Source organism: Pleurodeles waltl, chromosome 5 (genome assembly GCF_031143425.1).
Source record: "Pleurodeles waltl isolate 20211129_DDA chromosome 5, aPleWal1.hap1.20221129, whole genome shotgun sequence".
In the NCBI taxonomy this organism is placed as follows: domain Eukaryota; kingdom Metazoa; phylum Chordata; class Amphibia; order Caudata; family Salamandridae; genus Pleurodeles; species Pleurodeles waltl.
The window spans coordinates 1,848,215,438-1,848,239,953 of NC_090444.1; the positions used below are offsets into that span (position 1 = coordinate 1,848,215,438).

The 24,516-nt window shown below is 50.2% G+C and overlaps 1 protein-coding gene across 2 annotated transcripts in view; it reads right to left on the reverse strand.

Annotated features, from left to right (window-relative positions):
- Positions 1–24,516, reverse strand: part of KIF6 (kinesin family member 6) — a 1,127,187-nt gene that overhangs the window by 278,193 nt on the left and 824,478 nt on the right. For both annotated transcript variants that reach the window (XM_069236333.1, XM_069236332.1), the window contains exon 16: positions 8,194–8,244. In XM_069236333.1, the coding sequence (XP_069092434.1) occupies positions 8,194–8,244 (51 nt within the window). The remainder of the gene's footprint in view (positions 1–8,193; positions 8,245–24,516) is intronic.

Consider the following 24,516-nt stretch of genomic DNA (forward strand, 5'->3'; position numbering starts at 1 on the left):
AAAACATCATGAAGACATCATAACAATAAATAAATCTTCTCTCAATGATGAAAACGTATGCCATGATGTTAAAGTCAATCTTCCTTAAACAAAGTCTGAAGACACAGTGAAATAAAAGATGACAGCATTATTTGAGGATTTTGCTGACAAAGGTAGAATACTTGCCAGTAACTGGCTCTGAAGGTCCCACACCAGACAAAGATGTTCGATCATAAATTCACAGACACACCCATCTCCAATGGAATTCTTTAAAACCAGACAGTTACGTGCTACCACCAGGCTGTAATTGCTATTGTCCAAGGGTAGTTATCTACTGTTGCAGTGATGTAATTTCATGCTCTATATCCCTCTTTCAAGTTTGATATGATTTTCCCCCAAACTATTGCTTTGGTGGTTTCCCAAAAGTACAGAGTAAACAGTAGTGTTTGATCATCGTCGCCAAACCCTTCTGAGCAAATTTGGTTACAAAGTGAGAAAACATTCAAGGCACTGGGCCAATCCTCAATATAAAACGATTTGTTTAGGCCTTAAGGGCCACATGTACAAAGAATCCTGTGTGCTATTTCCTAGTTGCGAATCTTTGTGATTTGCAATTTGGAAATCGCAACCAGCGATGTACTAATGTGTCTCAGACACATTTAGCGAATCCCAATGGGTCGCAAATGGACCTACCTCGTTAACATTCATGAGGTAGGTCGCAATTTGCCACCCATTGGCAATGGCCAAATATCACAGGGATGGTGGCCTGCATGGGGCAGACGTGTCTGTGATTGCTTTTTAAATAAACCATTTTTTTTAAGATAGCCCGTTTTCCATAAAGGATGCGTTTCCCCAAAAAAGTATTTTAATTTTTTAAGAGTAGGCAGTGGTCCGTGGGAACACTCCATGCTCTTAAAAAATGTTTGCTCTCACATTCAGAAAGAGGCAGGGTGTCCTTTGGGGACCCCTTCGCATCTGCAAATGGGTTACTGTAGGAGGCTGGCCTGGCTTGTAGTGGGTACCAAGGGGTACTTACACTCTGTACCAGGTCCAGTTATCCCTAATTAGTGTAGAAGAGGTGTTTCTAGCAGCTTAGGCTGATAGAAGGTAGCTATTGTAGAGCAGCTTAGGCTGAACTAGGAGACATGCAAAGCTCCTACTACAGTACCACTGGTGTCATATGCACAATATCATAAGAAAACACAATACACGGATATACTAAAAATAAAGGTATTTTATTTTTATGACAATATGCCAAAAGTATCTCAGTGAGTACCCTCAGTATGAGGATGCCAAATATACACAAGATATATGTACACAATACCAAAAATATGCAGCAATAGCAAAAGGAAGTAATGCAAGCAATGTAAAGTTACAGTAGATTACAATAGGAGCACATAGGTATAGGGGCAACACAAACCATATACTCCAAAAGTGGAATGCGAATCACAAATGGACCCCAAACCTATGTGAGCTTGTAGAGGGTCGCTGGGACTGTAAGAAAACAGTGAGGGTTAGAAAAATAGCCCAACCCAAGACCCTGAAAAGTAGGTGTAAAGTGCACCTATATTCCCCAGAGAGCACAGAAGTCGTGATAGGGGAATTCTGCAAGGAAGACCAACACCAGCAATGCAACCAAAGTGGATTTCCAGACGAGAGTACCTGTGGAACAAGGGGACCAAGTCCAAGAGTCGCGACAATGTCGAGATTGGGCAGATGCCCAGGAAATGCCAGCTGAGGGTGCAAAGAAGCTGCCACCGGATGGTAGAAGCTGTGGATTCTGCAAGATCCCACGCAGAAAGACCGCAAACAAGCCTTGCTAGTTGCAAGGGTCATGGTTAGGGTTTTTGGATGCTGCTGTGGCCCAGGAGGGACCAGGATGTCGCCACTTGGATGAGAAGACAGAGGGGGCGCCCAGCAAGTCAGGGAGCCCTCACAGAAGCAGGCAGCACCCGCAAAAGTACCGGAACAGGCACTTGAAAGAGGAGTGAACCGGAGTCCACCCGAAGACACAAAAGGGAGTCCCACGACGCCGGAGGACAACTCAGAAGGTTGTGCACTGCAGGTTAGAGTGTCGGGGACCCAGGCTTGGCTGTGCACGAAGGAAATCCTGGAAGAGTGCACAGGAGCCGGAGCAGCTGCAAATCACGCGGTACCCAGCAATGCAGTCTAGCGTGGGGAGGCAAGGACTTACCTCCACCAAACTTGGACTGAAGAGTCACTGGATTGTGGGAGTCACTTGGACAGAGTTGCTGAGTTCCAGGGACCACGCTCGTCGTGCTGAGAGGGAACCCAGAGGACCAGTGATGCAGTCTTTTGTTGCCTGCGGTTGCAGGGGGAAGATTCCGTCTACCCACAGGAGATTTCTTCAGAGCTCCTGGTGCAAGACCATGCACCACCAGGAAACAGTCGAGAAGGTGGCAGGATAAGTGATACAAGATTGCAGTAGTCGTCTTTGCTACTTTGTTGCGGTTTTGCAGGCGTCTTGAGCAGTCAGCGGTCGATCCTTTGGCAGAAGGTGAAGAGAGAGATGCAGAGGAACTCTGGTGAGCTCTTGCATTCGGTATCTGAAGAATTCCCCAAAGCAGAGACCCTAAATAGCCAGAAAAGGAGGTTTGCCTACATAGGAAGGAGGATAGGCTAGTAACACAGGTAAGAGCCTATCAGAAGGAGTCTCTGACGTCATCTGATGGCACTGGCCACTCAGAGCAGTCCAGTGTGCCAGCAACACCTCTGTTTCCAAGATGGCAGAGGTCTGGAGCACACTGGAGGAGCTCTGGGCACCTCCCCTGGGAGGTGCAGGCCAGGGGAGGGGTCACTCCCCTTTCCTTTGTCCAGTTTCGCACCAGAGCAGGGCTGGGGGATCCCTGAACCAGTGTAGACTGGCTTATGCAGAGATGGGCACCATCTGTGCCCATCAAAGCATTTCCAGAGGCTGGGGGAGGCTACTCCTCCCCCAGCCCTGACACCTTTTTCCAAAGGGAGAGGGTGTAATACCCTCTCTCTGAGGAAGTCCTTTGATTTGCCTTCCTGGGCCAGGCCTGGCTGGACCCCAGGAGGGCAGAAACCTGGGTTGGCAGCAGCTGCAGTGAAACCCCGGGAAAGGCAGTTTGGCAGTACCCGGGTCTGTGCTAGAGACTCAGGGGATCATGGAATTGTCTCCCCAATGCCAGAATGGCATTGGGGTGACAATTCCATGATCTTAGACATGTTACATGGCCATGTTCGGAGTTACCATTGTGACGCTATCCATAGGTAGTGACCTATGTATAGTGCACGCGTGAAATGGTGTCCCCGCACTCACAAAGTCCGGGGAATTTGCCCTGAACGATGTGGGGGCACCTTGGCTAGTGCCAGGGTGCCCACACACTAAGTAACTTTGCACCCAACCTTCACCAGGTGAAGGTTAGACATATATGTGACTTATAAGTTACTTAAGTGCAGTGGTAAATAGCTGTGAAATAACGTGGACGTTATTTCACTCAGGCTGCAGTGGCAGGCCTGTGTAAGAATTGTCAGAGCTCCCTATGGGTGGCAAAAGAAATGCTGCAGCCCATAGGGATCTCCTGGAACCCCAATACCCTCGGTACCTTAGTACCATATACTAGGGAATTATAAGGGTGTTCCAGTATGCCAATGTGAATTGGTAAAATTGGTCACTAGCCTGTTAGTGACAATTTGTAAAGCAGAGAGAGCATAACCACTGAGGTTCTGGTTAGCAGAGCCTCAGTGAGACAGTTAGGCATCACACAGGGAACACATACATATAGGTCACAAACTTATGAGCTCTGGGGTCCTGGCTAGCAGGGTCCCAGTGACACATAACAAACATACTGAAAACATAGGGTTTTCACTATGAGCACTGGGCCCTGGCTAGCAGGATCCCAGTGAGACAGTGAAAACACCTTGACATACACTCACAAACAGGCCAGAAGTGTGGGTAACAAGGCTAGAAAGAGGCTACTTTCTCACAGTTACCGCTCACTGAAGTTGGTGGTAAACTGCAAATGTATTGCAACCGCATTTTGGTAGCAAAACATCCATACATCCCCCTGCAAGTCACTATTAGGAAGGAATGCCCTTTAATACGCCCCTTCCTAATACCGAATCACAAACCTATTTTGAGATTCAGCAATAGGTTCCTAAATTGAAAAATAGGGTTTGTAAATTCCAAAATGGTTTTTAGCTGTTGCAAATGACCCGATTCTACGAATCGGACCATTTGCTACTGCAAAAAACCTTCAAACATGTGGCTCATTCAATGGCAAATGGATCCCGGTCTTTCTCATTCATACTCTCAGAGGGTACCAGACAAAATGAAGTAATACCTGTCACTCAAGTGGGTATCAAACTATTAAAGGATGTAGCTTAAGTTCAGAACATTATCAATTTTGTTTCTTACACACAAATATCTGTTGTAGTTCTCCTTGATCTCACTTCTCAGTATGCTAAGGTTGTTAATTACAACCTAAAACAAAGAAAAGTCAGAATACATGTTCTTTAATCTTCACTGTGCAAAAACATGATAAAGGATTTAGGTCTCAATTTTCTAATAACTGAGTGTCCTATTTTTCTGTGACCATGATGACACTATCTATCTTGATGCCAATATAACCCTAAACTACAACTTGACACAACAACGGTCACTAAAATAGAGTACATAGGGTGGTCCATTCAGACAATCTTAACATGTCCTCCTGTAATCTATACATTGACATGATTCCCTTTAGAATAACAACTGTACTCATCGGGAAATCCAAAAATAACTTTTCGTTTTTATGATAACACCAAGGGGCGTGGATGGAGGTGACCGGATTAAGACAAGTACCAATCAGCCTTCTGCACAACCCAAGACATGTGAAGAGTTTTAGATGACTCGATACCGAATTGAAATCAATGTCAGCCACTTTAGCATTCTAGCCCCAAAACCACAAAAATTCCTTCAGTCTAAAAATCCTTCTCGAATGAGATGATACACATCAAAACCAATTGTTGTGGTGATCATTTAACTAAAATGTTAATAGAGCACATCAAAAAGCACAAGATTGGGCTGCTCACATTTGGCAAGTGCTGGACGTATAAAACAAAGGGTAGCGCCTTGTACCGCGTCTTCAGCAGCTGCAGCTAGATCCACCCAATGCAGAATAAAGTATGGCCCAGAACAGTATCATTTTCAAACTGAAGATCCACTCGGTACCTTCTGTCTTAGGACCAGAAGCCACTGATCACACCTTTATGTTAAAAGTGAACGGCACTATACGATAACACCTACAAATTACTCTGGCTTCCAAAACAATATTATGCAGCTTGAAGAATGTAGAGACCTAGAGATAAGATTGGTTAAAGTCACTCCAGGAGTCTCAATGTCAAAGGACTTTCTCACTGCAATCCGAATCTCACCTTTCCATATTTTTATCTTTCAATGTTGAGCTCACCAGTCTCCTGCTCTTCAGCATCTGTACAACGCTCCCCACCAGCCGCCATTCTGTCTACTCTGTGTCCTTGACCTTCATGGTCTGGTTACAACAAGATGCTAACTCAAGACTTTTTAAGTGTTCTCAGCTAAACACTGCATTATCAACATTCTTTACACTGTATGCCAAGCTGTACCTTCTTCACTTTTATTCAATAAATAAACTTGAATACATAATACTAAACACTAAACTAGATATAAAGAAAATCTACAATTGCATGCAAAGACATGGAGTGCTCTGTACCTTCTGATTACTAAAGGGAATATCAAATGGCAAAGATGACAAAATTAAAAATATGAGCGGGGAGAATTAACAGCAGTGATCGGGACAGAGGACTAGAAACTCAGGTTCCGCACTTGAATTTATTTGTCCCAAAGGGAGAACCCCACTGCAGGTTCCTTTATTACTTCAGCTCTTCACAAGAGGTTCCATTTTTCTTCTTCAGTGGGCCCCACAGAGTGCAGGTAGGTACACTCACTAGTTACAAAATCCTACTCTGCCCAGCCTCCCATGTGGCAACTGTGGGTGTTTGTAGACTACTCAGTGGTATAGAGATCTGACAGAAAAACACAATACCTGAATGGGCATCTTTGTAAGATGTCTTTCAATGTCTGGAAGGACTCTTGAAAACAACCAAGGGTGTCTCAACAGGCAGTTAAGGAGAGACTCCTTGAGAAGAAAAAGAACAAACTTCATACAGGGAAAGAAAGAGTGAATTTGCCAGCAGATGTCTTACGGAGTTCAATGGAGTCAAAGAGTTCAACCAAAATGTCCGAAACAGGGATTAACAGACATAAGACAATCTATTCGTCTTCAGGGATTCTCGCTTCACTTAGGAGGAAATAAAGTGCCTGACACTGCTGTACATCCAGGGGCTGAAATTATAGCCTTTGTATGGGTATTTGTTCTTCATGAGATCAATTTAAAAAAAGTCCAAATGAGATATTAAAATACAGCAGGACCCCACGCATAGGTAGAGACAGTCTAAGGTATATGAATTCAAAGATAATCATATGATTGAAAAACCTCTAGATTTGCCTGCTGCAGGCCTTGCAGAAAGGCCTCATGTGAAGCTATCCTTGATAGTGGACGGAAGTGCTGTATCATCATAAGTCAGCTGTTCAAAACCCAAAGTGAGAGATGAGAACATTCCAGGGTCTTGTGGCCCCAATTGCCTGATATCAGCAAATAAAGCTCTACTGGTCAGAGTGACACCAGGTCAATTTAAATAACTTAATCTATTAGTCAAGAGCTGAATCACATATTGCTCTGAAGCCCGCAGATCTGCTTCAACCATCACTTAATCCTCTAAAGGCCACATGCCATGCGACAGCCAAACTCTGTTCAACCTCCAGAAAGTAGGATCATATTAAAAGGGTCCTTCCGCTCTTCATTGGCTCCCACTTGAGACGTGAAGTTCAAGCTGGGCGGTCTCCCGTATAACCCACTGAACCTTAACACTCCGCCCTGCATCTCTGTCCTGCCCAAAATGTAGAAGAGGTCTGTGCAGTAGGACCGTGCTCCTCTTGGAACACCCTCATCTCACAACATCACATGACATCAGTCATACTAAAATGTGTCTACCACCTGCGGAGCTCATTACGGGCAAATTATAACTGAATCCCAGCTTTCGGTCCTTTCACAGACAATTAAAACCCATCTTTTCAGAATACATCTTCCTCATGAGCAGTAGCCCTCCGCGCTGACCAGTCTGATATTGTTTTGGTTGCTTTCCTCTAGATTCAAAGGAAGCCCGTTTTTTCCTTGAGTTTTAATTCCCCTTTGGTGATACTCACTTGAGTGGCATTATTGATTTTCATTCATGTTATTATTACTGCTATGGTTACATGTCATTTGTTACTCTAAATGTGCATCCTCGATTCATGAAGAGCTACAGCACAGAAAACTCTCAACCAATCAATCACGGGGGTTTGTAGTGCAAGCTTGTCACCCGGGGAGGTCTCCAGGCACTGGGGGAGTCTGCGAGCCTTTGCCAGCTGGTGACGGAAGTTGAAGAGCCATGTCTTGAGCTGTCTTCGGAAGCCTTGCAGGGAAGGGGAGGTGCACAGGGGGAGGTTGTTCCAGGACTTGGCAGTGAGGTGGGAGAAGGAGCGGCCTCCGAGGCGTTCCCGATGGATGCTGGGGACGTAGGCCAAGGTGAGGTTTGCTGAGCGGACCTCTCTGGTAGGACAGTGGAATGTGATGCGTTTGTTGATATAGGCAGGCCCAGCATCATGAAGGGCCTTGTAGCTCTATGTGAGGAGCTTCAAGTGGCCCCTTTGCTGGACGGGAAGCCAGTGGAGGGCCCTGAGGTGAGGAGGCTCTCAGATCAATAAAATAAAAATCGCTCTAAAGTCAACTAAAAACTCCTGCTCTTGAAAGAGACTGAGGACAAATGCACTTTATTCACAAAGGGGGCTGTCTACATGTTAACAGAACTCCCTGCTTGTAACATGGGGCATTGGGAGCACCACCACCTCTGGAGCACCTATTAGGAGCAAGACTCAGGGGTACAAGTATCAGGAGCTGATTGGATAGGCACAGTCGCTGCTTTCAAAAATACTCTACAGTAAAAATAGCACTGTGCATTTCTAATACAAATATGTATATCATATCTTAAACAGAAGAAAAAACAAATTTTACTGAATAACCAATGAAAGGTTGAACAGATTGTTAAAACATTTCTAACAAACCCAAAAGAAGACCTACATAAAACATCAAGCATGAGGGAGTTACTTACACAAAGCTGCCTTTTGCATTCGTCGCTGTTCGACCTCTCCTTTAAGCTGGTCTGTAACAAGAAAGAGTCAAGAGAACTTCAGTAAAAGGCTGTGCGAGAACACATGCAGTACATAAATACTAACACCCAAGACCTGCTAGTGTGAATAAACACATCTGCTTCCCCTCTCCACGAGCATGTTGTTTGCTCCACTGGTGACAGTGCTGTGATAACCACATGGCAACTGATGTCTGCTGTGAGAGAGCTCATGGATAGCTGAGAACAACCTCAGATGTGTGGTTTAGAGGAGTCCCGGTAGCTGTCAACCCTTCTTCAGGTGGTCCATGGCTGGCCCGGTTTGCTCCTTCACCTCTGTCCCACCGTGCTTCGTTATGGAAAAGTACAACCAGGCTATAGAGGCGCAGTAGAGTGGAGCAGTCTGCAAGGCAGGACTTCTGGGAGCAGGAGACAACACTGTGGAAAACTGTGAGGTTTAAGTGCTATCCTCTGGCATCCGCTGTGACTCACTCTCGAGGGACTGAACCTCTAGAGATTGGTAAACTGAGTACCATTAGGTCAGGTGATAACAGCATGGGTGGCACCTTACTTACAGTACAAGTGGCAACGGCATGGCATGCCCTCTCAACAAAAACACCTAGAATCGCAAAGGAAGTAAAGACCTGGCTTTTCCCTAACTAATGATGTAGAGCCACACCAAACATTTTGCACCAAAAAACGGTGTACTTCTAAGACACCGTTTCAACAAAGATCACATAGAAACACGGAGGAGCAAACTAAATGGGGCTTTACCATGTCTGCCTGTAACCAGCGTACACCGTGGAATGTTCCTCCCTCACACCTGGAGGGACCATACACAACCATATCAGGCAGCCTGTAACCAGTGCACACCATGGCCTGTTTCTCCCTCACACCTGGAGGGACTATACGCAACCCTATCAGGCTGCCTGTAACCAGAGCACAGCATGGCATGTTCCTCCCTCACACCTGGAGTGACCACACACCACAATATCAGGCTGCCTGTAACCAGTGCACACCTTGGCCCATTCCTCTCTCATAACAGGAGGGACTACACACAACCATATCAGGCTGCCTGTAACCAATGCACACCATGGCCTATTCCTCCCTCACACCTGGAGGGACTACACAACCATATCAGGCTGCCTGTAACCAGTGCACACCATGGCCTGTTCCTCCCTCACACCTGGTGGAGTACACAACCATATCAGGGTGCTTGTAACCAGTGCACACACTGGTCCATTCCTCTCTCACACCTAGAGGGACTACACAACCATATCAGGCTGCCTGTAACCAGTGCTCACCTTGGCCTGTTCCTCCCTCACACATGGAGGGACCACAACCAATAATATAAGCCTGCCTGTAACCAGTGTACATCATGGCATGTTCCTCCCTCATAGCTGGAGGGACTATCCACAACCATATCAGGCTGCCTGTGACCAGTGCACATTGTGGCCCAACCCTCTTTCATACCAGGAGAGGCTACACACAACATCTTGCTGTATGTAACCAGCGCATCACATGGATTGCTCCTTGGTCACCACAGCCCCATTATCATTTCTAGGTTGACCCTGTAAAGTATGTTGTGTGCAGTGGGGGCTTGACCACGTCTGCCCTTCCTGGAGGTCCCCATAGGGCAATGGTTCTTAATCTGTGATCCAGGGACCCTTAAGGTGCACAAGGCCTACTCCGCGACTGTTTTACAAACTAATGTTAATGTTAACATTAGTCAATTAAACGTATTAAAATATATACAAATACAGAAGCAAAATTGAAAAATCTTTTCTGTATTAGTGAATTCCAAAAATATTTAAATATCTGAGCGTTTGTTTGGGGTTTTTGACTTTGATGAATGGTTTTGGGGTTCAAATCGTAGAAATTAGGCTGGGGGTCCTCGGCTTCCAATAATGACTCAGTTGGGGTCCCTAGATTTCAGTAATGATTCAGTAGGGGTCCTCGGAAGTCAAAAGGTTAAGAACCCTTGCCATAGGGCATTTATCCCAAAGGCTTGCAACCTCTTCATGCTGTGGGTCCTGCCCTTCCTAGACTGACACTGCACTGCAGACCTGAAATCCAGACTCAGAGCACAGAAATGTCAAGCCTCATGAACACCTGACCTGATGTCAAGCATCATGAACACCTGACCTGATGTCAAGCATCATGAACACCCGAGTATTCCACAGGCCCACACAGGAGGAAAGAATAGGATTACAGGGCTTATGTCGTCTACAAAAGGACCTTTGGGAGAGGAACCCAACAACCTGAAACACTGCACACTTGCACGATTCCAAGCCAGATTTAAAAAAAGAAACTGTGGCCAGGGCTGTGTTATGATAGGCTGTGCTAGGCACCAATCTGGATAAGCCTTTGAGGTCACATGGCATCCGCCAACACTTCAGATATGCACTTCCTGTTTTAAAAGTAACTCGACTAGCACTGGCATGGGAATTAAATCCCCCACAGACCCAATAAGGTCCTTTGGCTCACTCTCTTAGGGCATTCTAGCTCCTGCTGCCCTGGTTCACGCCAAACATTGTGACCCACATTGACATACCTATTCTGGTGATGAGATGGTACCCTGAAACTCACCTATCCTCCACTTGGTGATCGGTACCAACCCGCAACCCCCACCTCACTGATGCTCGACTGACTACTTCCCGGCATAGGTGGGATAGGTCATTCACAGTGGTCCTGGAACAATTTTCGGAGTGGGGGAGCTGCCATCAATGTTACATCACTGAACTCATGGATTGTGGAAACTCCAAGTGTCACCCAAAGAACAAGTGTAGTATAGGTATTCAGCAAGACAGTGGGGAGGGTGTTGTATGGAACAGCTTGTGCATTTTGGAGCACACTGTTGCAGCTATAATATGATGCCTGGTGTAATAGCGCACTGTCAATGGAAAAGAGCACACTTTTCATTGAGATGGCCACTAAATCCGCCCACGCAGTTTACTGAGAAAGTTATATAATGCACAAACGATAATGTCTGGCATTCTAGTTCCAGAGAACTATCATTTGTGCTTCACAGAGTAAGGTGGCCTGGTTTATTTTGAGCCTATTAAAATCTTTGTTTGCTTCACACTTCAGAATTACAAAAATGCTCATCATTTGTGCTTTCCTAACTGCTGATATATTCTGGAATCTCTTTACATCTCGTTTACAGGTTTTTACATTTTGTTGTGTGTTAGAAAAAAATGACATCCTGCAGCCTTTCCTTTCATACTCTCTGTACCCCAACAAGATTGAGGGACATCTCACCTTACAAAATCCACTCACTTTGCAGTCAGAGAAAGAAAAGTAAAAACCAATCTCTGGGTTAGAAGAATAGACATCAATTTGTCTGAAGACTTAGCTTGTCTCTGTCTTTGAAAGCACAGAAAATGTGACAAGATAAAAACAAAATGTAAAGGTATCTTAATTGCTCTTTCACCTTCCGAAAACCAGGAATGTAATTTTGGGTGTGCAGCGGCCCCCACTCCTCACCCCCTGCACCTCAACGTCCAGTGCTTACGGGTCATTGACTCTGAATGGATCATTGGCCTGTCCAGGGACATGCCCCTCTCGTCGGGTTCAGCAGCTGTTTCTTGAAATAACCCTGTGTGAACATGCTCTTCTGCATTCCTTTATAGACCAAAAATGTGCTTTTGGGACGCCTTGAACTGCCAGGATGGATCCCATTTTGGGACAAAATCCCACTTGGGGTGATGATACAGAGGAGTTCGCAAGCTCCGAAGAGGCGCCTGCTGGACAGACTGCAGAGGCTGGTGACTGCTCCTGGCAGGCCCTCACCACAAGCCCATCGAATAAAAACACATGGTTCATGTCCACGGAAAGAAAGTATTCTTTCTGACAGATGAGTTCTAATGTAGGAAAAGGCAAACACAGCATATGCAGAGGGGCGACCATGGGAGTGAACTAGGAAGTGATGCTGTAGGACACACTGAGTCTGATTACAAGATCCTGGGGTTTCTGTGATGGCCTCCCCAGGCCGGTACAAGGGCACCAAACTGAAGGGATTCTAGGTTTTCTACAAGGATTGCAGATTAAGTACCCCGACCCACGAATACCGGGTGAGGCAGGGTATGTATTCTGGAGGGGGTGTGGCACGGTGTGTGTTCCGGAGGGGCTGGGGCAGAGAATGTGTTCTTGACAGGGTGAGGCAGGGTATGTGTTCTGGAGGAAGTGGGTTAGGGTTTGTGTTCTGGAGGGGGTGGGGCATGGTACGTGTTCTGGAGGGGGTGAGGCAGGGTATGTGTCCTGGAGTGGGTGGAGTAGGGTATGTGTTCTGGAGGGGGTGTGACAGGTTATGTGTTCTGGAGGGGGTGGGGTAGAGTATGTGTTCTGGAGGTGGTCGGTTAGGGTATGTGTTTTGAGGAGGTGTGGCAGGGTATGTGTTCTGGAGGGGGTGGGGTAAGGTATGTGTTCCGGAGGCGGTGGGGGTAGGGTATGTGTTCCAGAGGGGGTGTGGCAGAGCATGTGTGCTTGACAGGGTGAGGTAGGGTATGTGTTCTGGAGGGGATGGGGTAGGGTATGTGTTCTTGAGGGGGTGTTGCATGGTATGTGTTCTAGAGGGGGTGAGGCAGGGTATATGTTCTGGAGGGGTGGGGTAGGGTATCTGTTCTGGAGGGGGTGGGGCAGGGTATGTGTTCCAGAAGGCGTGAGGCAGGGTATGTGTTCTGTAGGGGGTGAGGTAGGGTATGTGTCCCAGAGAGGGTGAGGCAGGGTATGTGTTCTGGAGGGGGTGAGGCAGGGTATGTGTTCTGGAGGGGTTGGGGTAGGGTATGTGTTCTGGAGGGGTTGGGGTAGGGTATGTGATCCAGAGGGGGTGGGGTAGGGTATGTGATCCAGAGGGGGTGGGGCAGGGTATGTATTCTGGAGGGGATTATGTACGGTATGTGTCCCAGAGGGGGTGAGGCAGGATATGTGTTCTGTAGGGGGTGAGGCAGGGTATGTGTTCTGGAGGGGTTGGGGTAGGGTATGTGTTCTGGAGGGGTTGGGGTAGGTTATGTGTTCTGGAGGGGGTGGGGTAGGGTATGTGATCCAGAGGAGGTGGGGCAGGGTATTTGTTCCTGAGGGGGTGGGGTAGGGTATGTGATCCAGAGGGGGTGGGGCAGGGTATGTGTTCCTGAGGGGGTGGGGCAGGGTACGTGTTCCAGAGGGGGTGGGTAGGGTATGTGTTCTGGAGAGGGTGTGGCAGGGTATTAATTCCGCAGGGGGTGTGGTAGGGTATGTGTTCCGCACGGGGTGTGGCAGAGCATGTGTTGCGGATTAGGTGTGTCACCGTATGCGTTCCAGAGGGGGTGTGGCATGGTATGAGTTCAGGAAGGGATGGGGCATGGTGTGTGTCCTGGAGGAGGTGGGGCACGGTATGTGTTCTGGAAGGGGTATGGCATGGTGTGTCTTCTGGAGGGGGTGGGTTAGGGTATGTGTTCTGGAGGAGGTGGGGGTACGGTATATGTTCTGGAGGGGGTGAGGTAGGGCATATGTTCTGGAGGGGGTAGGGTATGTGTACTGGAGGAGGTAGGGTATGTATTTTGGAGGGGGTGGGGACAGGGTACGTGTTCCAGAGGGGGAGGGTAGGGTATGTGTTCTGGAGGGGGTGTGGCAGGTTATGTGTTCCGGTGGGAGAGGAGGGGAGGGGGGCAGGGTATGTGTTCAGGAGGGGGTGGGTCAGGGTATGTGTTCTGGAGGGGGTGGGGCAGGGTATTTGTTCTGGAGGGGTGAGGTAGTGCATGTGTTACAGAGGAGGTGGGGCAGGGTATGTGTTCCAGAGGGGCTGGGGCAGGGTATGTGTTCCTGAGGGGGGTGTGGCAGGGTATGTGCTCCTGAGAGGGGTGTCAGGGTATGTGTTCCTTAGGGGGTCTGGTAGACCATGTGTTCTTGACAGGGTGAGGCAGGGTAAGTGTTATTGACAGGGTGAGGCAGGTTATGTGTTCTGGAGGGGGTGTGACAGGGTATGTGTTCTGGAGGGGGTGGCGGGAGGGTACGTATTCCAGAGGGGGTGTGGCAGAGCATGTGTTCTTGACAGGGTGTGGCAGGGTATGTGTTCTTGAGGGGGTGTTGCAGGGTATGTGTTCTTGAGGGGGTGTTGCAGGGTATGTGTTCTGGAGGGGGTGGGGCAGGGTATCTGTTCCCGAGGGGGTGTGGCAGAGCATGTGTGCTTGACGGGGTGAGGCATGGTGTGTGTCCTGGAGGGGGTGTGGCAGGGTATGTGTTCTTGAGGGGGTGTGGCAGGGTATGTGTTCTTGAGGGGGTGTTGCAGGGTATGTGTTCTGGAGGGGGTGTGGCAGGGTATTTATTCTGGAGGCAGTGGGTTAGGGTATGTGTTCTTGAGGGGGTGTGGCAGGGTATCTGTTCTGGAGGGGGTGAGGCGGGTTATGTGTTCTGGAGGGGTGTGGCAGGGTATGGGTTCTGGAGTGGGTGAGGCAGGGTATGGGTTCAGGAGGGGGTGGGGTAAGGTATGTATTCCGCACAGGGTGTGGCAGAGCATGTGTTCTGGATGAGGTGTGTCACCATATGCGTTCCAGAGGGGGTGTGGCATGGTATGAGTTCAGGAAGGGATGGGGCATGGTGGGTGTCCTGGAGGGGGTGGGACAGGTGTGTGTTCTGGATGGGGTATGGCATGGTGTGTGTTCTGGAGGGGGTGGGGCAGGGTATGTGTTCTGGAGGGGGTGGGGTAAGGTATGTGTTCTGGTCAGGGTGGGACAGGGTATGTGTCCCATAAGGGGTGTGGCAGAGCATGTGTTCTTGACGGAGTGAGGTAGGGTATGTGTTCTGCAGGGGGTGTCGCAGGGTATGTGCTCTGGAGGGGGTGTGGCAGGGTATGTGCTTTGGAGGGGGTGGGGTAGAGTATGTGTTCTGGAGGGGGTGGGGCAGGGTATCGGTTCCCGAGGGGGTGTGGCAGAGCATGTGTGCTTGACAGGGTGAGGCATGGTGTGTGTTCTGGAGGGGGTGGGGTAGGGTATGTGTTCCAGAGGTGGTGTGGCAGAGCATGTGTGCTTGACAGGGTGAGGAGGGTATGTGTTCTGGAGGGGGTGGGGTAGGGTATGTGTTCTGGAGGGGATGTGGCAGGTTATGTGTTCTGGAGGTGGTGGGTTAGGGTATGTAATCTGGAGGTAGTGGGTTAGGGTATGTGTTCTTGAGGGGGTGTGGCAGGGTGTGTGTTATGGAGGGGGTGGGGCAGAGTATGTGTTCTGGACAGGATGGGGGGAGGGTATGTGTTCCTGAGGGGGTGGGGGTAGGGTATGAGTTCAGGAAGGGATGGGGCATGGTGTGTGTCCTGGAGGGGGTGGGACACAGTATGTGTTCTGGAGGGGGTATGCCATGGTGTGTCTTCTGGAGGGGGTGGGGTAGGGCATGTGTTCCGGATGAGGTGTGTCACCATATGCGTTCCAGAGGGGGGGTGGCATGGTATGAGTTCAGGAAGGGATGGGGCATGGTGTGTGTCCTGGAGGGGGTGGGAAAGGTGTGTGTTCTGGAGGGGGTATGGCATGGTGTGTGTTCTTGAGGGGGTGGGGTAGGGTATGTGTTCTGGAGGGGGGGGTAAAGTATGTGTTCTGGTAAGGGTGGGACAGGGTATGTGTCCCATAAGGGGTGTGGCAGAGCATGTGTTCTTGACGTAGTGAGGTAGGGTATGTGTTCTGCAGGGGGTGTGGCAGGGTATGTGTTCTGGAGGGGGTGGGGTAGGGTATGTGTTCTGGACAGGGTGGGGCAGGGTATGTGTGCTTGACAGGGTGAGGAGGGTATGTGTTCTGGAGGGGGTGTGGCAGGGTATGTGTTCTGGAGGGGATGTGGCAGGGTATGTGTTCTGGAGGTGGTGGGTTAGGGTGTGTGTTCTTGAGGGGGTGTGGCAGGGTATGTGTTATGGAGGGGGTAGGGTAGAGTATGTGTTCTGGACAGAGTGGGGGGAGGGTATGTGTTCCTGAGGGGCTGGGGTAGGGTATGTGTTTTTGACAGGGTGAGGCAGGGTATGTGTGCAAGAGGATGTGTGGCAAGGTATGTGTTCCAGAGTGGCTGGGGCAGGGTATGTGTTCTGAAGAGGCTGGGCAGGGTATGTGTTCTGGAGGGGGTGTGGCAGGGTATGGGTTCCGCAGGGGGTGTGGCAAAGCATGTGCTCTTGACAGGGTGAGGCAGGGTATGTGTTCTGGAGGGGGTGTGGCAGGGTATGGATTCTGGAGGGGGTGGGGTAGGGTATGTGTTCTAGACAGGATGGGGCAGGGTATGTGTTCCTGAGGGGGTGGGGTAGGGTATGTGTTTTTGACAGGGTGAGGCAGGGTATGTGTGCAGGAGGATGTGTGGCAAGGTATGTGTTCCCGAGAGGCTGGGGCAAGGTATGTGTTCCGGAGGCGGTGTGGCAGAGCATGTGTTCCGGATGGGGTGTGTCACCGTATGCGTTCCAGAGGTGGTGTGGTATGGTATGAGTGCAGGAAGGAATGGGGCTTGTGTGTCCTGGAGGGGGTGGGGCTGGGTGTGTATTCTGGAGGGGGTATGGCATGGTGTGTGTTCTGGAGGGGGAATGGCATGCTATGTGTCCTGGAGTGGGTGGGGCAGGATATGTGTTCCATAAAGTGTATGGGATGGCATGTGTTCTGGGAGGGGTCAGGTAGGGTATGTGTCCTAGAGAGGTGTGGCAGGGTATATTTTCTGGAGGCAGTGGGGCAGCATGTGTGTTCTGGAGGGGATGAGGCAGGGTATATGTTTCGGAGGCAGTGTGGTAGGGTATGTGTTCTGGAGGGGGTGTGGCAGGGTGTGGTCAGAATTGTCTGAGCACACTATGGGTGGCCAAAGAAATGCTGCAGCCCATAGGGATCTCCTGAAACTCCAATACCCTGGGTACCTAGGTACCATATACGAGGGAATTATAAGGGTGTTCCAGTGTGCCAATCAGAATTGGTAAAATGGGCGCTATCCTACAGTGACAATTTTAAAGACAAGGAGAGCATAAGCACTGAGGTTCTGGTTAGCAGAGCCTCAGTGACACAGTTAGGCACCACACCCGGAACACCAGGCCACAAACTATGAGCACTGGGGTCCTAGCTAGCAGGATCCAAGTGAGACAGGCAAAAACAAACTGACACACAAGTAAAAATGGGGGTAACATGCCAGGCAAGATGGTACTTTCCTAAAGGTGTGGCATGGAATGTGTTCCGGAGGGGGTGGGGCATGGAACGTGTCCTACAGGGGTGGGACATTGTGTGTGTCCTGGAGGGGATGTGGCTGGGTATGTGATCTGTAGGGGGTGTGGCAGGGTATGTGTTCTGGAGGGGGTACGGCATGGTATGTGTTCCCCAGTGGGTGGGGCAGGGTATGTGTTCCAGAGGGGGAAAGGCATTTTATGTGTTCTGGGAGGGGTGGGGGAAGGTATGTGTCACCAAGAGGTGTGGCAGGGTGTGAGTTCCAGAGGGAGTGTGGCAAGGTATATGTTCAAGAGGCAGTGGGGCAGCATGTGTGACCTGGACAGGGTGTGGCAGAGTATGTGTTCCAGGCTGGGGGGGGTAGGGTATGTGTTCTGGAGGGGTGTGGCATGGTATGTGTTCCAGAGGGGTGTGGCATGGTATGTGTTCCAGGGTGGTGTGGCATGGTATGTGCACTGGAGGGGCTAGGGCAGGCTGTGTGTTCTGGAGAGAGTGTGGCATGGTGTGTGTGTTCTAGACGGGGTGGGGTAGGGTATGTGTTCCGGCCAGGGTGGTGTAGGGTATGTGTTCTGGAGTGGTTGGGCAGGTGTGTGTTTCGGAGAGGGTAGGGTAGGTGTGTGTTTCGGAGAGGGTAGGGTAGGGTATGTGTTCTGGAAGAATGTATGATGGAACAACGCATACGGGAACCATGCATGCCTTAACAATGTGGTCGGAACAATGACTGCGTTGTTTCCACGCATGCCTTTACCAAGCATGCCTTTCCAACGATTTTTCATTGTAAAAGCGTGCCTAGTAAATGCATGTGTGGGAACGGCATGCGTGGTACTATCATGCCACCCCCCTCCTACCCTAAGGCTAAAAAGTATCCCACCCCTAGTACTTAAACTACCCGACCCCCCACCGGCCCTAAACATAGAACTACCAAACTACCCACCCCCACCTCTAAAAAAAAAAAAACTACCCACACACCTCCACCACGCTCCTAAAAAAACTGAACTACCCAGACATTCTCCACCCACCCTGAGCCCTAAAACCTTCCCCACCCCTCCCCACCTTATAAACACTCTACTTCGTCACCAGCCCTAAAAACAAAACTAACCTGACCCCTAAAAACAAAACTACCCCTACTCCCCACCCCTAAAACTACACAGACCCCCCCACCCCACCCCTAAAAACAAAACTACCCCAACACCCCTGCCCCACCCTGAGCCCTAAAACCTTCCCTGACCTCCTCACCCGCCCTAAAAATAAAACTACCTCAACCCCCACCCCCTAAAAACAAAACTACCCTGACCCCTATCCCCCGCCATTAAAAAAAAAAAACAATAGCCCAACCGCCCCCACCCCAAGCCCTTAATGCACCCCTGTCCCTAAAAACTACCCCCAAACCCTGACCCAACCCCACTTACCTGACTGTGTCCTCTCCCGGTCCACTCTGACTTTTTCTCTGCCTTAACCAGCGTATGCGTAGTTCAGCACCTGTGTGGTTAAGGCAGAGAAAAAGGGAGTTGTTGTTCCGCAAGCGTGGTTCCGCTTGCTTGGGAAACGTCAGTGTTGTTCCCAATACGTGGTTCAGGACGTTTCCCGTTCTGGAGGGGGGTGGCATGGTATGTGTTCCGGACGGGGTGGGGCAGAGTATGTGTTCTGGAGGGGAGTAGCAGGGTATGTGTTCCAGAGGGCTCAGGTAGGGTATGTTTTCCAGAGGGGGTGTTGCAGAATATGTGTTCTGGACTGGGTGATGTAGGGTATGTGTTCTGGAAGGGTGTGGCTAGGTGTGTGTTCTATGGAGGTGGGGCAGGGTATGTGTTCTGGGAGGGGGGGTGGCAGGGTATGTTTCCCGGAAGGGCTGGGGCAGGGTATGTCTTCTGTACGGGGTGGGGCAGGGTATGTGTTCAGGAGGGGCAAGGTATGTGGTCCCGAGGTGTGTAGCATGCATATTCTAGAGGGGGTGTGGCACGGTATGTGGTCTGGAGGGGGTGTGGCATGGTATGTGTTCTAGAGGGGGTGTGGCACGGTATGTGTTCTAGAGGGGGGGTGGCACAGTATGTGTTCTCGAGAGGGTGTGGCACGGTATGTGTTCTGGAAGAGGTGTGGCAGGGTATGTGGTCTGGAGGGTGTGTGGCACTGTATGTGTTACGGTGGGGCAGGGTATGTGTTCCATAGAGGGTGGGCAGGGTATGTTTCTCGGAGTCGGTGGGGCAGGGTTTGTGTTCCAGAGAGGGTGGGGCATGGTATGTTTCTCGGAGGGGGTGTGGCAGAGCATGTGTTCCGGATGGGGTGTGTCACCGAATGCGTTCCAGAGGTGGTGTGGTATGGTATGAGTGCAGGAAGGAATGGGGCTTGTATGTCCTGGAGGGGGTGGGGCTGGGTGTGTATTCTGGAGGGGGTATGGCATGGTGTGTGTTCTGGAGGGGGAATGGCATGCTATGTGTCCTGGAGTGGGTGGGGCAGGATATGTGTTCCATAAAGTGTATGGGATGGCATGTGTTCTGGGAGGGGTCAGGGAGGGTGTGTGTCCTAGAGAGGTGTGGCAGGGTATATTTTCTGGAGGCAGTGGGGCAGCATGTGTGTTCTGGAGGGGATGAGGCAGAGTATATGTTTCGGAGGCAGTGTGGTAGGGTATGTGTTCTGGAGGGGGTGTGGCAGGGTGTGTGTTCCGGACTGCGTGGGGAGGGTATATGATCCGGAGGGATGTGGTATGGTATGTGTTCCGGAGATGTGTGGCATGGTATGTGTTCCAGAGGGGTTATGGCATAGTGTGTGTTCTTTAGGGGCTGGGGTTGGGGCAGGGTATGTGTTCCGGACGGGTGGGGTAGTGTATGTGTTCCAGACAGGGTAGGGTAGGGTATGTGACCTGGAGTGGTTGGGCAGGTGTGTATTTCGGAGGGGGTGTGGTAGGGTATGTGGTCTGGAGGGGGTGTGGCAGGGTATGTGTTCCGGAGAGGCTGGGTCAGGGTATGTGTTCTGGAGAGGCTGGTGCAGGGTATGTGTTCCAGATGGGGTGTGGCAGAGCATGTGTTCTTGACAGGGTGGGGCAGGGTATGTGTTCCGGAGAGGCTGGGGCAAGGTATGTTTGCCAGAGGGGGTGTGGCAGACCATTTGTACCAGATGTGGTGTGTCACTGTATGAGCTCTAGAGGGGGTGTGGCATGGTATGTGTTCAGGAAGGGATGGGGCAGGGTATGTGTTCCAGAGGGGGTGGGGCAGGGTATGTGTCCTGGAGCAGTTCTGGCAGGGTATGTCTTCCAGAGGGGGTGTTGTAGGAGGCTGGCCTGGCTTATAGTGGGTACCAATGGAAATTACACCTTGTGTCAGGTCCAGTTATCCCTTATTAGTACATTAGTAATGTTCTAGCAGCTTAAGCTGATAGAGGTAGCTATAGCAGAGCAGCTTAGGCTGAACTAGGAGACATGCAAAGCTCCTACTATACCACTTATATCATATAGCACTACATCATAAGAAAACACAATACTCAAGAGTTACTAAAAATAAAGGTACTTTATTGTAGTGACAATGTGCCAAAAATATCTCAGAAGATATACTCCCTTAGGAGGTAAGTAAAATACACAAAATATACACACAAACCAAAATCAGGTAAGTAAACAGTTAGAAAAGTAGTGCAAACACTGTAGAATACAATAGGATGCAATAGGCCTAGGGGCAACACAAACCATATACTAAGAAAGTGGAATGCAAACCACTTAGGGACCCCAGGCCTAGTGTAGTGTGTAGGATCGCTGGGAGTGTAAGAAAACACTAAGGGTGTCCAAGATACCCCACCCCAAGACCCTGAAAGGTAGGAGTAAAGTTACCCTACTTCCCGAGAAACACACTAAAGTCGTGATAGGAGATTCTGCAAAGACAACAACTGACTGCAAAGCACTGAAGACGGATTGCTGGACCTGAGGACCTGGAAAGGAAGGGGACCAAGTCCCAGAGTCACAAAAGTGTCCAGGGGGAGCAGGAGCCCACTAAACCCCGGAAGAAGGTGCAAAATGGCTGCCTTTGGGTGGGAGAAGCTGAAGATTCTGCAACAACAGAAGATGCCAGGAACTTCTCCTTTGCACAGGAGATGTCCCACGGCGTGCTGGAGGATGCAGAGTTGTTTCCACGCAGAAAGACCGCAAACAAGCCTTGCTAGCTGCAAAGGTTGCGGTTAAAGAGAATGGGTGCTGCCTGGGCCCAGGAAGGACCAGGAGGTCGCCCCTTGGAGGAGGAGACAGAGAGGGTGCTCAGCAGTACAAAGAGCCTACGCAGAAGCAGGCAGCACCTGCAGAAGCACTTGACCAGGCGTTCAAGAAATCTGAGCACGGCGGTCATCTCAACACTACAAAGGAGGGTCCCACGAAGTCGATGGTCAACTCAGCGAGTTGAGCAATACAGGACGGAGTGCTGGGGACCTGGGCTATGCTGTACATGAAGGATTCCTTGCAAAAGTGCACAGAAGCCCTAGCAGCTGCAGATCACGCAGTACACAGGATTACTGTCTGGTGTGGGGAGGCAAGGACATACCTCCACCAAATTTGGACAGAAGGACCACTGGACTGTCGGGTTCACTTGGATCCAGCTCCTGTGTTCCAGGGACCACGCTCGTCAAGATGAGAAGGGACCCAGAGGACCGGTGATGCAGAAGTTTGGTGCCTGCGTTAGCAGGGGGAAGATTCCGTCGACCCACAGGAGATTTCTGCTTGGATTCCAGTGCAGGGTGAAGGCAGACAGCCCTCAGAGCATGCACCACCAGGAAACAGTCGAGAAAGCCGGCAGGATTAGGCGCTACAATGTTGCTGGTAGTCGTCTTGCTACTTTGTTGCAGTTTTGCAGGTGTCCTGGAGCAGTCAGCAGTCAATCCTTGGCAGAAGTTGAAGAGAGAGATGCAGAGGAACTCTGGTGAGCTCTTGCATTCGTTATCTGAAGAGAAACCCACAGGAGAGATCCTAAATAGCCCTCAGAGGAGGATTGGCCACCTAACCAGGTAAGCACCTATCAGGAGAGGTCTCTGATGTTACCTGCTGGCACTGGCCACTCGGAGACCTCCACTGTGCCCTCACACCTCTGCATTCAAGGTAGCAGAGTTCTTGGACACACTGGAGGAGCTCTGGGCACCACCCCTGGGGTGGTGATGGACAGGGGAGTGGTCACTCCCCTTTCCTTTATCCAGTTTCACGCCAGAGCAGGGGCTGGGGGATCCCTGAACCGGTGTAGACTGGCTTATGCAAGGGGGACACCATCTGTGCCCTTCAAAGCATTTCCAGAGGCTGGGGGAGGCTACAACTCCCCAGCCCTTAACACCTATTTCCAAAGGGAGAGAGTGTAACACCCTCTCTAAGAGGAAATCCTTTGTTCTGCCTTCCTGGGACTGGGCTGCCCAGACCCCAGGATGGCAGAAGCCTGTCTGTGGGTTGGCAGCAGTGGTAGCTGCAGTGAAAACCCCAGAGAGCTAGTTTGGCAGTCCCCGGGGTCTATGCTGGAGACCAGGGGATGCATGGGACGGGGATGCATGGGATTGGCGCCCCAATACCAGATTTGGCATGGGGGGACACTTCCATGATCTTAGACATGTTACATGGCCATATTCTGAGTTACAATTGTGAAGCTACATATAGGTATTGACCTATATGTAGTGCACGCATGTAATGGTGTCCCCGCACTCACAAAGTCCGGGGAAATTGCCCTGAACAATGTGGGGGCACCTTGGCTAGTGTCATGGTGCCCTCACACTTAGTAACTTTGCACCTAACTTTCACCAAGTGTGGGATAGGCATATAGGTGACTTATAAGTTACTTAAGTGCAGTGTAAAATGGCTGTGAAATAACGTGGACGTTATTTCACTCAGGCTGCAGCGGCAGTCCTGTGTATGAATTGTCTGAGCTCACTATGGGTGGCCAAAGAAATGCTGCAGCCCATAGGGATCTCCTGAAACTCCAATACCCTGGGTACCTAGGTACCATATACTAGGGAATTATAAGGGTGTTCCAGTGTGCCAATCAGAATTGGTAAAATGGGCGCTATCCTACAGTGACAATTTTAAAGACAAGGAGAGCATAAGCACTGAGGTTCTGGTTAGCAGAGCCTCAGTGACACAGTTAGGCAACACACCCGGAACACATTCAGGCCACAAACTATGAGCACTAGGGTCCTAGCTAGCAGGATCCCAGTGAGACAGGCAAAAACAAACTGACACACAAGTAAAAATGGGGGTAACATGCCAGGCAAGATGGTACTTTCCTACAGGTGTGGCACGGAATGTGTTCCGGAGGGGGTGGGGCATGGAACGTGTCCTACAGGGGTGGGACATTGTGTGTGTCCTGGAGGGGATGTGGCTGGGTATGTGATCTGTAGGGGGTGTGGCAGGGTATGTGTTCTGGAGGGGGTACGGCATGGTATGTGTTCCCCAGTGGGTGGGGCAGGGTATGTGTTCCAGAGGGGGAAAGGCATTTTATGTGTTCTGGGAGGGGTGGGGGAAGGTATGTGTCACCAAGAGGTGTGGCAGGGTGTGAGTTCCAGAGGGAGTGTGGCAAGGTATATGTTCAAGAGGCAGTGGGGCAGCATGTGTGACCTGGACAGGGTGTGGCAGAGTATGTGTTCCAGGCTGGGGGGGGGGGGTAGGGTATGTGCTCTGGAGGGGTGTGGCATGGTATGTGTTCCAGAGGGGTGTGGCATGGTATGTGTTCCAGGGTGGTGTGGCATGGTATGTGCACTGGAGAGGCTAGGGCAGGCTGTGTGTTCTGGAGAGAGTGTGGCATGGTGTGTGTGTTCCAGACGGGGTGGGGTAGGGTATGTGTTCCGGACAGGGTGGTGTAGGGTATGTGTTCTGGAGTGGTTGGGCAGGTGTGTGTTTCGGAGAGGGTAGGGTAGGTGTGTGTTTCGGAGAGGGTAGGGCAGGGTATGTGTTCTGGAAGAATGTATGATGGAACAACGCATACGGGAACCATGCATGCCTTAACAATGCGGTCGGAACAATGACTGCGTTGTTTTCACGCATGCCTTTACCAAGCATGCCTTTCCAACGATTTTTCATTGTAAAAGCGTGCCTTGTAAATACATGTGTGGGAACGGCCTGCGTGGTACTATCATGCCACCCCCCTCCTACCCTAAGGCTCAAAAGTATCCCACCCCTAGTACTTAAACTACCCGACCCCCCACCGGCCCTAAACATAGAACTACCAAACTA